The sequence below is a fragment of the Palaemon carinicauda genome, chromosome 29 (genome assembly GCF_036898095.1).
Source record: "Palaemon carinicauda isolate YSFRI2023 chromosome 29, ASM3689809v2, whole genome shotgun sequence".
NCBI lineage: Eukaryota > Metazoa > Arthropoda > Malacostraca > Decapoda > Palaemonidae > Palaemon > Palaemon carinicauda.
Genome location: NC_090753.1, coordinates 79,909,548 through 79,923,179, shown reverse-complemented (window position 1 = coordinate 79,923,179; position 13,632 = coordinate 79,909,548). Strand labels below are relative to the sequence as shown.

Below are 13,632 nucleotides of genomic sequence, written 5' to 3'. Positions count from 1 at the left end.
GTTACTGCCTGTTGCGGTACCACTTTGCCTCTCTTAGGAGGTGTGCAGTCATCGGAAGACTGCAGCGAGTCCGAACTGACCCAGTGGCTACACCTGGGCCGTTGGACTTGCGCGGAAGGGACCTTGCGTTTGAGAGGCCGTGAGACCTTGGTCCATCGTTTCTGGCGTGAAACCTCTTCCGCAGACGAGGAATGAACGGGCTCTCTCGTCTTCTTGTGGGTGGGGCGATCTTGGCAAGATACGTCCGAAACCACGGAGGGAACGTCTGTCCGCTGATTAAAGCCTGTCGAACCCTTTGGTCGTACGACATTGCTTCTCCCCTGGGCTTGGGAGCTTGCAAGAGGTCCCGGACTGGGAGGACGACAGGCACGAACAGACGCACCCTCAAGCGCAACACTAACACTTTTCACAGCACTACCACTCACTTCACTTCCCACTGCACTCTTACCCTTCAACTCCCTGACGTCTGCCATGAGTTGGTTGCGGTCACTCGCTAATGACTCGACTCTCTCACCCAGAGCCTGGATGGCACGCATCATATCTGCCATCGAAGGTTGTTGAGTGCTAGAAGGGGGATCAGGAGTAACCACTAAAGGGGAAGGAATAGGTTGTGGGGCATGGGGAGAGGAAAAATCAACTGAGCGAGATGAACTCCTCCTGACTCTATCTCTCTCTAGCCTACGTGAATATTTAAGGAATTCGACAAAATCGAATTCCGAAAGCCCAACGCATTCCTCACACCGATCTTCCCATTGACAGGATTTACCCAGACAATTGGAACAAATGGTGTGAGGATCGATAGAGGCCTTCGGAAGACGCCTAAAACAGTCCCTAGCACTACACTTCCTGTATTTAGGGACTTGAGAAGGGTCAGCCATCTTGAATTAGTCAAAGGGGAAATTCAAAATCTATCCAAGTCGTCAATAAATAATCCAAAATTCAATCAAAGAATGCAAGGAAGTATTGAAGATAACCTCTGCAAAGCGAAAGCTAAAAACTAGAAATGAGTACTTCACCAAAATCTGTGAAAATCAATCCAGTAAGCAACAGCGTATTTAGTAGGTCTTGCCAGTGGCACGACAGAGAGAAAATTGATTCTGTGTTGACATGGAGTACTTGAGTACCTGCTCGACAGATGGCGCTGTTGATGTACACCCCCACCTGTATAGCGATCGCTGGCGTATTTTGTCCTTAGGTTTTTCTGTCGGGCAGCAGAGCTGACAGCTTATATGATCACCGGCTAAGTTTAATATTGAAAAAAAAATCTTTCATTTTCTTTCCTTTCAATAGGCTTAGTATTGAGACAATCCAGCTGCTAAAGGCAACACCTATGGCGTGGGTAGGTCATACCATTTTTTGTCTTTCAGTCCCTACAGCGTCCTTGCTTTAACAAGTCAACTTTACCCAGCGTAAATTATCCAGATGTGTCATTTAGATTACTGATGATTATAACAGATGTCTTCTTCTGGGTTTGTTAATTATTACGCAAATTGATCGAGATAACTTTTTTCTGAGCGTTCATCATACACATTTTCTTTGCCTCTTGTGCCAGAGGTAATATTCTGATTTAGATCACCTGTGCAAAGCAAGCGAAGGCCTTATTGTTCCTCTTATGGGGATATATATTCAAATGGATGATGACCAAAAATCCAAACATAAAAAATCTAACTTCTAGATGAAATGTCAATCCAGAAAAAACAAAGTTAGTTGTTTATAGTGGGATTAGTGCCACTTCAGCCTTTGGATAGCGATGAGCTTCAAAAGCTCTAGTCATCTTAGCTTCTTTTCTGCAATTTCAGAAGGCCTGTATGCTTTCAGAAAAAGGATCACCTTACTAACCTGTTGGTAGCCAATATGGCCAAGAGAAAACATAACCAGGTATTGTATTTCCTTGAGATGTCCATAGAATAAGAGGAGAAAGCAGAGTCACCTCCACAGATTTTACTTGACTGACAAATAAGTTGTGTTTGAATAAACTTGACGTAGTCACATTCCAAATTTCACAAGCACACAGCTTTGTGCAAGCGAAGAACCGGCCATTTTACTAAATACTTTTAGAAAGCTATTCTATCCTTGGAGACTTTCCTGTGAGTGACAAATATTCATTGATATAAAAAGACAAAAACCTTTTTTTTTCTTAGGACACATGGTAAGCTCTACTGTAGCAATGGTTTGAGTAACTGTATGAAAATAATACAGTACACATTTATGCACCAAACTTTCAACTGGGCTCCACAAGGCATTATAAGAGTTGGAAGGCCCAGGCCTACATGGCTGAGAACTATGAAGCTGAAGTAGGAGATGATGAATGGAGAAGTATTATTTTAAAAGCTCAAGATAGAGAAGACTGGCAAAATCTAACTGAGGCCCTTTGCATCAATAGGCGTAGTAGATGATGATAATGATGACACATTTATGCATTATGCTCATAAAAGTAAATCGAAACAAAAACTTATCTAAATAATTCTAGAAAATTACCAGCATTAGTAACAGCTCTATCCTCAGGTGGCTTTGGGCTGGAAGCTGGAAGATGTACACGTGATTCATTCACAGAGCACTGACAATGTATCTGTGCACTTCCCCATGCAAGAACTTCACATACATCACTGAAAATACAAAAAATTAAATTAGTTAAACATCACCTTAACTTTCAAATTATATGATGAAATGCAGCTTAAGGATCATAAGGCTAAATGTCTTTAAAAAAATTACTTTTCATACTTAATAAAGACTAAATCAGAAACTAAATCTGCTAATTATTGATAGAATGAAGCAGGTAGCTTCCTGTTATAACTATTTAACTAAAGGGCTGTATTCTAAATACAGTATACAGTATACGGTACATTTTCCAAGTGTCCAATGATGTATATTTTCATGAAGTAATTGTTTTATATGCAGATGAATATGACTGGTGCAGTAAGCTTTGGATCATTCTGGGGTATATGGATAAGAATTAATTTTAGCAATTTGAAAGCATTAATCCAATTAAATAATTCTTAAATTCCAAACATTTTGCATAAAATTCCAGAAGTACTGTTGAAGACATATGTGAAATACACATACTGTACATACATTTCTGTATACAGTACAGTAATACCTTGACATAAGAGCGCTCCAACATACGAACCAGACTCCAAGCAAAATTTTGCATTGAGATACGTGCACAAAATTGAGATACAAGCATGCTTACAGATGCTAACACTATATGGCTGAGCACTTGGGAGTGATCTAAGCCTGCATCACTCATTCATTTCATGTGGTTATCGACTTCAGTACACATCTCTGTGTTTTGTTTGTTATTTGCATGATTTTCACTGTTATTGTGAACATTTTTTGTAATAGGTGATAGGCCCCAAGAAAGCGAGTGGTAAGGTTGGCAGTGAGAGAAAAAATCTTTGATGACGATGGAGATAAAGCATGAAATTATTAAAAACATGAGCGTGGTATCCGTTTGAGCAAGTTGGCCTCCCCTTACGAGTGGAGGGCATCAATTTTCGAAAAAATTAAAAAAAATTAGAAAAGAATAAAAAGTTAAAATAAAATTAGGCTTAGTTCAGTTACGATAATCTTAAGTTTAAGTGTTACGCTGTGTGTGAGAAACAGAATTAATAGGGTACCATCCAACTCTCTTTCTTTCCCTTCCTCCATCGTTCCCCCTCCACACACACACTGCCATTAGCCACTATTGTCTGTCTGATGGTAAGAACTCATAATAAAACCACATTTTAATTCATATCACAGTAAACATTTATCATATCATTGTGTGATTGTGTACAGTATGTCTATACAGTGCAGCAATTAAAAACATGTTTTTTTCCATTGTTATTATAATTGATTTAGGTGTGTATACAGGCACGGAACAGGTTAAATCTTTGTCATTTATTTTATATGAAAAAAATTTAAATGAGATACTAGGCAATTGAGTTACGAACTTGGTCCAGGAATGAATGAATGATTTGAAGATGGAACGAATTATACTCATATCCCAAGGTATTCCTGTATACCAAACTCCCAGTACCTTGAAAAACTTTGTCAATTAAAAGTAAAACTATCCTCATACTAATAAAATGTTATTTTTATTAATAAAATAAATTTTTGAATATACTTACCCGGTGATCATATAAGCTGTCAGCTCTGCTGCCCGACAGAAAAACCTAAGGACAAAATACGCCAGCGATCGCTATACAGGTGGGGGTGTACATCAACAGCGCCATCTGTCGAGCAGGTACTCAAGTACTCCATGTAAACACAGAACCAATTTTCTCCTCGGTCCACTGGGTCTCTATTGGGGAGGAAGGGAGGTCCTTTAATATATGATCACCGGGTAAGTATATTCAAAAATTTATTTTATTAATAAAAATAACATTTTTCAATATTAAACTTAGCCGGTGATCATATAAGCTGATTCACACCCAGGGGGGTGGGTAGAGACCAGCATTACATGTTTACATTATTAAGAGCTAAGTATTTTGTATTTCATTTTAGCAGTTATTCAAAATAACAAACATAAAATAAATAAGTACCTGGTAAGGAAGTCGACTTGAACAATTACTCTGCCTTTTTAAGTACGTCTTCCTTACTGAGCCTCGCGATCCTCATAGGATGCTGTGCGACTCCTAGGAGCTGAAGTATCAAGGGTTGCAACCCATACTAAAGGACCTCATCAAAACCTCTAATCTAGGCGCTTCTCAAGAAAAGAATTTGACCACCCGCCAAATCAACCAGGATGCGAAAGGCTTCTTAGCCTTCCGGACAACCCAAAAACAACAATAAAAAACATTTCAAGAGAAAGATTAAAAAGGTTATGGAATTAGGGGAATGTAGTGGTTGAGCCCTCACCCACTACTGCACTCGCTGCTACGAATGGTCCCAGGGTGTAGCAGTTCTCGTAAAGAGACTGGACATCTTTAAGATAAAAAGACGCGAACACTGACTTGCTTCTCCAATAGGTTGCGTCCATTATACTCTGCAGAGATCTGTTTTGTTTGAAGGCCACTGAAGTTGCGACAGCTCTAACTTCATGTGTCCTTACCTTCAGCAAAGCATGGTCTTCCTCATTCAGATGGGAATGAGCTTCTCGTATCAACAGTCTAATATAATAGGAAACTGCATTCTTCGACATAGGTAAAGAAGGTTTCTTAATAGCACACCATAAAGCTTCTGACTGTCCTCGTAAAGGTTTAGTTCGTTTTAAATAGAACTTAAGAGCTCTAACAGGGCACAAGGCTCTTTCTAGTTCATTTCCAACCAAATTAGAAAGGCTTGGAATATCGAACGATTTCGGCCAAGGACGAGAAGGTAGTTCGTTTTTGGCTAGAAAACCAAGCTGCAAAGAACATGTAGCCGTCTCAGATGAAAATCCGATGTTCCTGCTGAAGGCGTGTATCTCACTGACTCTTTTAGCTGTAGCTAAGCAGACGAGGAAAAGAGTCTTTAAAGTGAGATCTTTAAAGGAGGCTGATTGTAGCGGCTCGAACCTTTCTGACATAAGGAATCTTAGTACCACGTCTAAATTCCAACCTGGTGTGGCCAAACGACGCTCCTTCGAGGTCTCAAAAGACTTAAGGAGGTCCTGTAGATCTTTGTTGTTGGAAAGATCTAAGCCTCTGTGACGGAAGACTGCTGCCAACATGCTCCTGTAACCCTTGATCGTGGGAGCTGAAAGAGATCTTACCTTCCTCAGATATAAAAGGAAGTCAGCTATTTGAGTTACAGAGGTACTGGTTGAGGATACTGATACCGACTTGCACCAGCTTCGGAAGACTTCCCACTTCGACTGGTAGACTCTAAGAGTGGATGTCCTCCTTGCTCTAGCAATCGCCCTGGCTGCCTCCTTCGAAAAGCCTCTAGCTCTCGAGAGTTTTTCGATAGTCTGAAGGCAGTCAGACGAAGAGCGTGGAGGCTTGGGTGTACCTTCTTTACGTGTGGCTGACGTAGAAAGTCCACTCTTAGCGGAAGAGTTCTGGGAACGTCCACTAGCCATTGCAGTACCTCGGTGAACCATTCTCTCGCGGGCCAGAGGGGAGCAACCAACGTCAACCTTGTCCCTTCGTGAGAGGCGAACTTCTGCAGTACTTTGTTGACAATCTTGAACGGGGGGAATGCATAAAGGTCTAGATGGGACCAATCCAGTAGAAAGGCATCTATATGAACTGCTGCTGGGTCCGGGATTGGCGAGCAATAATTTGGGAGTCTCTTGGTCATTGAGGTTGCAAAGAGATCTATGGTAGGTTGGCCCCATGTGGCCCAAAGTCTCTTGCATACATTCTTGTGAAGGGTCCATTCTGTTGGGATGATTTGACCCTTCCGACTGAGGCGGTCCGCCATGACATTCATGTTGCCTTGAATGAACCTCGTTACTAGAGACAGGTTTAGATCTCTTGACCAGGTGAGGAGGTCCCTTGCGATCTCGTACAACTTCAGAGAATGGGTCCCTCCTTGCTTGGAGATGTACGCCAAGGCCGTGGTGTTGTCGGAGTTCACCTCCACCACCTTGCCTAGAAGGAGGGACTTGAAGCTTTTCAAGGCCAGATGAACTGCCAGTAGCTCCTTGCAGTTGATATGTAACGCTCTTTGCTCCGAGTTCCAGGTGCCCGAGCATTCCCGACCGTCTAATGTCGCACCCCAGCCCGTGTCCGATGCGTCCGAGAAGAGAACGTGGTTGGGGGTCTGAACAGTCAGTGGCAGACCCTCTCTGAGGTTGATGTTGTCCTTCCACCAGGTCAGTGATGACTTCATCTTCTCGGAAATAGGGATCGAGACCGCTTCTAGCGTCTTGTCCTTTCTCCAGTGAACAGCCAAGTGAAATTGAAGGGGACGGAGGTGCAGTCTCCCTAACGCAATGAACTGGTCCAGTGATGAAAGCGTCCCTATCAGACTCATCCACTGTCTGACTGAACATCGGTCCTTCATTAGCATGTTCTGGATGCATCCTTGGGCTTGACTTATTCTGGGGGCCGACGGAAAAGCCCGAAAAGCTTGACTGTGAATCTCCATCCCTAGGTACACTATAGTTTGGGATGGGACCAGTTGGGACTTTTCCATATTGACCAGGAGACCCATTTCCTTGGTCAGATCTAGAGTCCACTTTAGATTCTCCAGACAGCGACGACTGGACGAAGCTCTTAAAAGCCAGTCGTCCAAATAGAGGGAGGCTCTGATGTCTGCTAAATGCAGGAATTTGGCAATATTCCTCATCAGTTTCGTAAAGACAAGAGGCGCCGAGCTTAGGCCAAAGCACAGGGCTTGAAATTGGTAGACAACCTTCCCGTAAACGAACCTTAGAAAAGGTTGGGAATCTGGGTGGATGGGGACGTGAAAGTAAGCGTCCTTGAGGTCTAAAGAGACCATCCAGTCTTCCTTCCTGACCGCTGCTAGAACAGACTTTGTCGTCTCCATGGCGAACGTCTGCTTGGTGACAAAGACATTCAGGGCACTGACGTCTAGCACCGGTCTCCACCCTCCTGTCTTCTTTACCACTAAGAAGAGACGGTTGTAGAAGCCCGGGGATTGATGGTCCCGGACTTTGACTACCGCTCCCTTTTCTAGTAAGAGAGACACCTCTTGCTTCAAAGCTAGTCGCTTGTCCTCCTCTCTGTACCTGGGAGAGAGGTCGATGGGAGTCGTTGCTAGAGGGGGCTTGCGCAAGAATGGGATCTTGTACCCCTCTCTGAGCAACTTCACAAATTGTGCATCTGCGCCCCTGTTCTCCCAGGACTGCCAGTAGTTCTTGAGTCTGGCTCCCACTGCTGTCTGAAGAAGGTGGCAGTCAGACTCTGCCTCTAAAGGACTTGGTACCTTTCTTCTTGCTCCCACGTTTACCTTCGGCACGAGCACTTCCTCTGCTGGAGGCTCTGCCACGAAAGGGCGGAATAAATCTTGACGCTGGAGTATCCATCCTGGGTCTAGACACGGAAGGCAAAGGGGTGGCTTTGCGTGCAGATGACGCAACTAGGTCATGCGTGTCTTTTTGAATCAAGGAGGCAGCAATCTCCTTGATCAACTCCTCTGGGAAAAGGCACTTCGAGAGAGGAGCAAACATAAGCTCCGACCTCTGACATTGTGTTACTCCAGCTGACAAGAAGGAGCAAAGGTTTTCTCGTTTCTTGAGGACCCCGGAAACGAACGAAGCCGCAAGCTCACTGGAACCGTCCCGTATGGCTTTGTCCATGCAGGACATAATGAGCATGGAAGTTTCCTTGTCAGAAGGGGAGGTCTTCCTGCTCAACGCTCCCAAACACCAGTCCAAAAAGTTAAACACTTCGAATGCTCTGAACACTCCTTTCATCAGATGATCTAAATCTGAAGGAGTCCAACAAATCTTGGAGCGTCTCATGGCCAGCCTGCGGGGAGAGTCTACTAGACTTGAGAAGTCGCCCTGGGCAGAGGCAGGAACTCCCAAGCCGAGAACTTCTCCCGTGGCATACCAGACGCTCGATCTGGACGCGAGTTTCGCAGGGGGAAACAAGAATGCTGTCTTCCCCAGGTGCTTTTTGGACTGCATCCAATCTCCCAACACCCTTAAAGCTCTCTTGGACGAGCGGGCGAGGACGAGCTTCGTAAAGGCAGGCGCGGATGACTGCGTGCCTAAAGCGAACTCAGATGGAGGTGAGCGTGGGGCCGCAGAAACAAACTGATCTGGATACAAGTCCTTGAACAGTGCAAGTACTTTCCTAAAGTCCAGGGAGGGAGGCGTGGTCTTGGGTTCGTCGATGTCCGTGTGCGGGTCGTCAAGGTGTGCAGCGTCGTCATCATCAGAGAGTCCATCGTCTGAATGCTGAAGAGGAAGCGGCAAAGGAATAGGCATTGGCTGGTCAGCTGAGTCCGGCAGCACGGGTGCATGCGTGACTGCACTGGACGCAACGTCATGGAACTGTTGGTCAGTCTGAGAGCAGGCAACAACCATAGCTGCGCGGGGGCGCAAAGCGTCTACTCCCGACTGTCTAGTCTGCTGTGGGCGAGTAGGGGTAACCACAGTGGGTTGCGGAGGTTGACGCACCGCGTCAAAACAAAACAACTTAGGTTGTTGTTGTTGTAACTCGCGAACGTCAACGGAGGGTTCCGTTCGTCGGCGAACGTCAACATGCGGCTGGCAGGGTACAGTGCGCATGAGTGGCGGGACTCTCACAGCTGGAGTGCGGGAGAAGGTAGCCTCAGCGTCAACTGGACGCACAACCGTGGTTGGTTGTAGGCTAACGGGTGCAGCGTCAACCTTCTCCGCACGAAAGTCCTGCATTAACGATGACAACTGTGTCTGCATGGTCTGCAGCAAAGCCCACTTAGGGTCTACAGTAGCAGGTGCGGCAACAGACGGTGTTACTGCCTGTTGCGGTACCGCTTTGCCTCTCTTAGGAGGTGTGCAGTCATCTGAAGACTGCAGCGAGTCCGAACTGACCCAGTGGCTACAACTGGGCCGTTGGACTTGCGCGGAAGGGACCTTGCGTTTGAGAGGTCGTGAGACCTTGGTCCACTGTTTCTTCCGAGAAACATCTTCCGCAGACGAGGAATAAATGGGCTCTCTCGTCTTCTTGTGGGTGGGGCGATCTTGGCAAGATACGTCCGAAACCACGGAGGGAACGTCTGTCCGCTGATTAAAGCCTGTCGAACCCTTTGGTCGTACGACATTGCTTCTCCCCTGGGCTTGGGAGCTTGCAAGAGGTCCCGGACTGGGAGGACGACAGGCACGAACAGACGCACCCTCAAGCGCAACACTAACACTTTTCACAACACTCCCACTCACTAGGTCACTACCCACTGCACTCTTACCCTTCAACTCCCTGACGTCTGCCATGAGTTGGTTACGGTCACTCGCCAATGACTCGACTCTCTCACCCAGAGCCTGGATGGCACGCATCATATCTGCCATCGAAGGTTGTTGAGTGCTAGAAGGGGGATCAGGAGCAACCACTACAGGGGAAGGAATAGGTTGTGGGGCATGGGGAGAGGAAAAATCAACTGAGCGAGATGAACTCCTCCTGACTCTATCTCTCTCTAGCCTACGTGAATATTTAAGGAATTCGACAAAATCGAATTCCGAAAGCCCAACGCATTCCTCACACCGATCTTCCCATTGACAGGATTTACCCCGACAATTGGAACAAATGGTGTGCGGATCGATAGAGGCCTTCGGAAGACGCCTTGAACAGTCCCTAGCACTACACTTCCTGTATTTAGGGACTTGAGAAGGGTCAGCCATCTTGAATTAGTCAAAGGGGAAATTCAAAATCTATCCAAGTCGTCAACAAATAATCCAAAATTCAATCAAAGAATGCAAGGAAGTATTGAAGATAACCTCTGCAAAGCGAAAGCTAATAACTAGAAATGAGTACTTCACCAAAATCTGTGAAAATCAATCCAGTAAGCAACAGCGTATTTAGTAGGTCTTGCCGGTGGCACGACAGAGAGAAAATTGGTTCTGTGTTTACATGGAGTACTTGAGTACCTGCTCGACAGATGGAGCTGTTGATGTACACCCCCACCTGTATAGCGATCGCTGGCGTATTTTGTCCTTAGGTTTTTCTGTCGGGCAGCAGAGCTGACAGCTTATATGATCACCGGCTAAGTTTAATATTGAAAATTGACAATTCAAACAGCCCTGCCAAAAGAGTGCTTTTTACGTTGACAAATGAGACCACTGTCCTCATGTATAGTTAAGCTATTTAGTAAATTGGTTTAGCATGAGCCAGTGTACTTTCAAGTTATAACTGTGGTAATACACAGGTACTCTTCGCCTTCTTCTTTCCAACAGTCATCCCTACATTAAGGGTTTGGTTGCCTGATGCGCCCTCTCTAATACCTTCTATCAAAGGCATCCTCTTCCACCAAACCTCTTCTCTCCATATTATCCTTCATCTTACTTTGCCATCTAATTCTCTGTCTGCCTCTGGATCTTCTCCCTCTAACCTAATTGGTTCCTCCCAAGCACTTCTCACTCCCTCCCCCACCATCCATTCTCAACACGTGCCCACACCATCTCAGTCGTGATACTCTTATCTCCTCTGTAATTTTCACTATGCCTACCAGTCTTCTTAATTCATCATGATCCACAGGAACTACACAGCTGTAAAAAGACTTTATTTAGCTACATCTTCAAAATGATTAGACTAAAAGAAAAAACTCACCTTGACTGGGCACGTAGAGCAGGATCTAAAGATGGAACTGTGATAGTGACACACACTTGCACTGTGTCACCTGCAAGGTGAACAGGACCTCCTAATACCTGAGCCTTGACTTCTACCATCGTCTGAAACACATAGAAATTTTCAAACTTTAAAACCAAGTACTGCAGTGTATATACGATACCATGAACATATTAGATTACTTAAGACTTGAATATCCTATAACATGACAAATTTGTAGATAATTTGTATTTTTCCTAACTATACAATCCTTAGCTATTTACATGGGGTAATTACTTCAGCGTAGCTGAATGACGAGCCATAAAAGTTTTAACGAGGGTTTACTACCCCGCCGCTAGTTAGCGGGGGGTAGGGAGGGGTAGCTAGCTACCCCCACCCTCACACACACCGGTGAATGCTTCACTTTGCTTAGAGGTAGGACTTATCTTGGGGGACAGGGCTGGCGGGCACATATGTGTAAATTGCTAAGGTTTGTATAGTTAGGAAAAATAATAATTATCTACGAATTTGTCATTTGTTCCATAACTGAAATACAAACCACGCTATTTACATGGGGTGACTTAACCCTTAGGAAGGATGGTAAGTACCCTGCCATACTGGCTTTGGCTTGCCCGGGGACCCCGAACTCGAGTGTGTAGGAACTCAAGAAGTAAGGGGTCCCTGCTCCTCGCTGACAGCTGTGAAACTGCTGCGGCCTACGTAAGCTGTGTGTGAAGGTGAAAAGTGACTCGTCCTAGGAAGTTGACCTAGAGTTCTTCAGATGGAAATCTAGGCTAGGACTCTCCCAATACCACCTCGTCAGGGTATGGGGACATGACAGTATTACATCTTAATACTAGGAACACAAGGGAGCATGGCTTACCTGCAGAGGTTCGAGGTCAGCTGTGCAAGGAACCCAGGATGCTGCTTTCTCCAAGGGAGGAGAGGATGAAGAAAAGAATAAGGGCCAGGCAGATCTTTTCATTCACGCAGGCTAAAACCGGGTAACAATGCCCTCAACCTTCTGCTACTTATCCAATAAGGAGCCTGAGGTTAGACCAGCTGTTGTGCAGCCACCACAGGGCCGATAGAAAACGTATCGAGCCTCCTGTGTGTCACGTCTTGCAGGTAGTGGGCCGTGAAGGTGGTCTGACGCTTCCACACCCCAGCTTGAAGGACCTGCGTCACTGCAAAGTCCTTCTTGAAGGCCAGGGACGTAGCAACACCCCTGACGTCATGCGCTCTAGGGCGACGTGACGGAGGAGGGTCAGGATTCAAGGCCAGATGTATTACCTTGCGAATCCAGGCTGAGATGGTATTCCTGGTGACCCTCCTCTTCGTCTCCCCGGTGCTCACGAACAAAGCTCACACCTGGGGACGAATTGCAGCTGTTCTTTTAAGATAAAACCTCAGACTCCTAACTGGGCACAGTAGGAGATGGTCTGGGTCATCTGTTACAGAACGGAGACTCGAAACCCGGAAGGAGTCGAACCTTGGGGCCGGCACTCCCGGGTTCTGAGTCTTGGCAAAAAACTCAGGGACGAACCTGAACGTTACCTCCCCCCATCCCCTTGAATGGGCGACGTCGTACGATAGACCATGAAGTTCACTGACTCGCTTGGCCGAGGCCAAAGCTAGCAGGAAAACCATCTTCCAGGTAAGGTGGCGATCAGAAGCCTGGCGTAATGGTTCGTAGGAAGGTCTCTTAAGAGACCTGAGAACTCGAACCACGTTCCATGGAGGAGGTCTCACTTCCGACTGAGGGCAGGTAAGTTCATAACTCCGTATGAGAAGGGAAAGTTCCAGCGAGGAAGAAATGTCCATTCCTTTAAGCCTGAAGGCAAGACTAAAGGCTGAGCGATAGCCTTTCACTGTCGAGACTGAAAGGCGCATTTCCTCCCGCAGACAAACAAGGAACTCCGCTATTGCTGGTAAAGTGGCATCGAGGGGAGAGATACCCCTTCCACGACACCAACCACAGAAAACTCGCCATTTTGGCTGGTAGACTCCTGCGGATGACTTGCGCAGGTGGCCAGACATCCTGTTCGCAACTTGTTGCGAAAATCCTCTCTCTGTGAGGAGATGCTGGACAGTCTCCAGGCGTGAAGTCGAAGCGAAGACACGGCTTTGTGGTAGATGTTGGAGTGTGGTTGTTTGAGTATCTCGTGACGTGGAGGGAGCTCCCTCGGAACCTCCGTGAGGAGTTGCAGAAGGTCCGGGAACCACTTTGCATGATGCCACAGCGGAGCTATCAGGGTCATTGAGAGATTGACCGATGTTCTGGTCTTGTTGAGTACCCTCCTCATCAGACAGAACGGGGGAAAGGCGTACACATCGACGTTGTCCCACCGTTGTTGGAAGGCAACCTGCCAGAGAGCCTTGGGGTCCGGGACTGGGGAGCAGTACAGCGGGAGCTTGGTGTTCAGCACCGTAGCGAACAGATCCACCGTCGGGGAACCCCACAAAGTTAGGACTTTGTTGACTATCTGAGGATCAAAAGACCACTCGGTACTCA

The 13,632-nt window shown here is 46.1% G+C and overlaps 1 protein-coding gene across 1 annotated transcript in view; it reads right to left on the bottom strand.

Annotated features, from left to right (window-relative positions):
- Positions 1-13,632, bottom strand: part of LOC137622288 (RAB6A-GEF complex partner protein 2-like) — a 76,673-nt gene that overhangs the window by 29,584 nt on the left and 33,457 nt on the right. The window contains exons 2-3 of the mRNA XM_068352848.1: positions 11,121-11,242; positions 2,479-2,606 (exon numbers count right to left, since the gene is read on the bottom strand). Coding sequence (XP_068208949.1) covers positions 2,479-2,606; positions 11,121-11,239 — 247 coding nt within the window. The 5' untranslated portion in view covers positions 11,240-11,242. The remainder of the gene's footprint in view (positions 1-2,478; positions 2,607-11,120; positions 11,243-13,632) is intronic.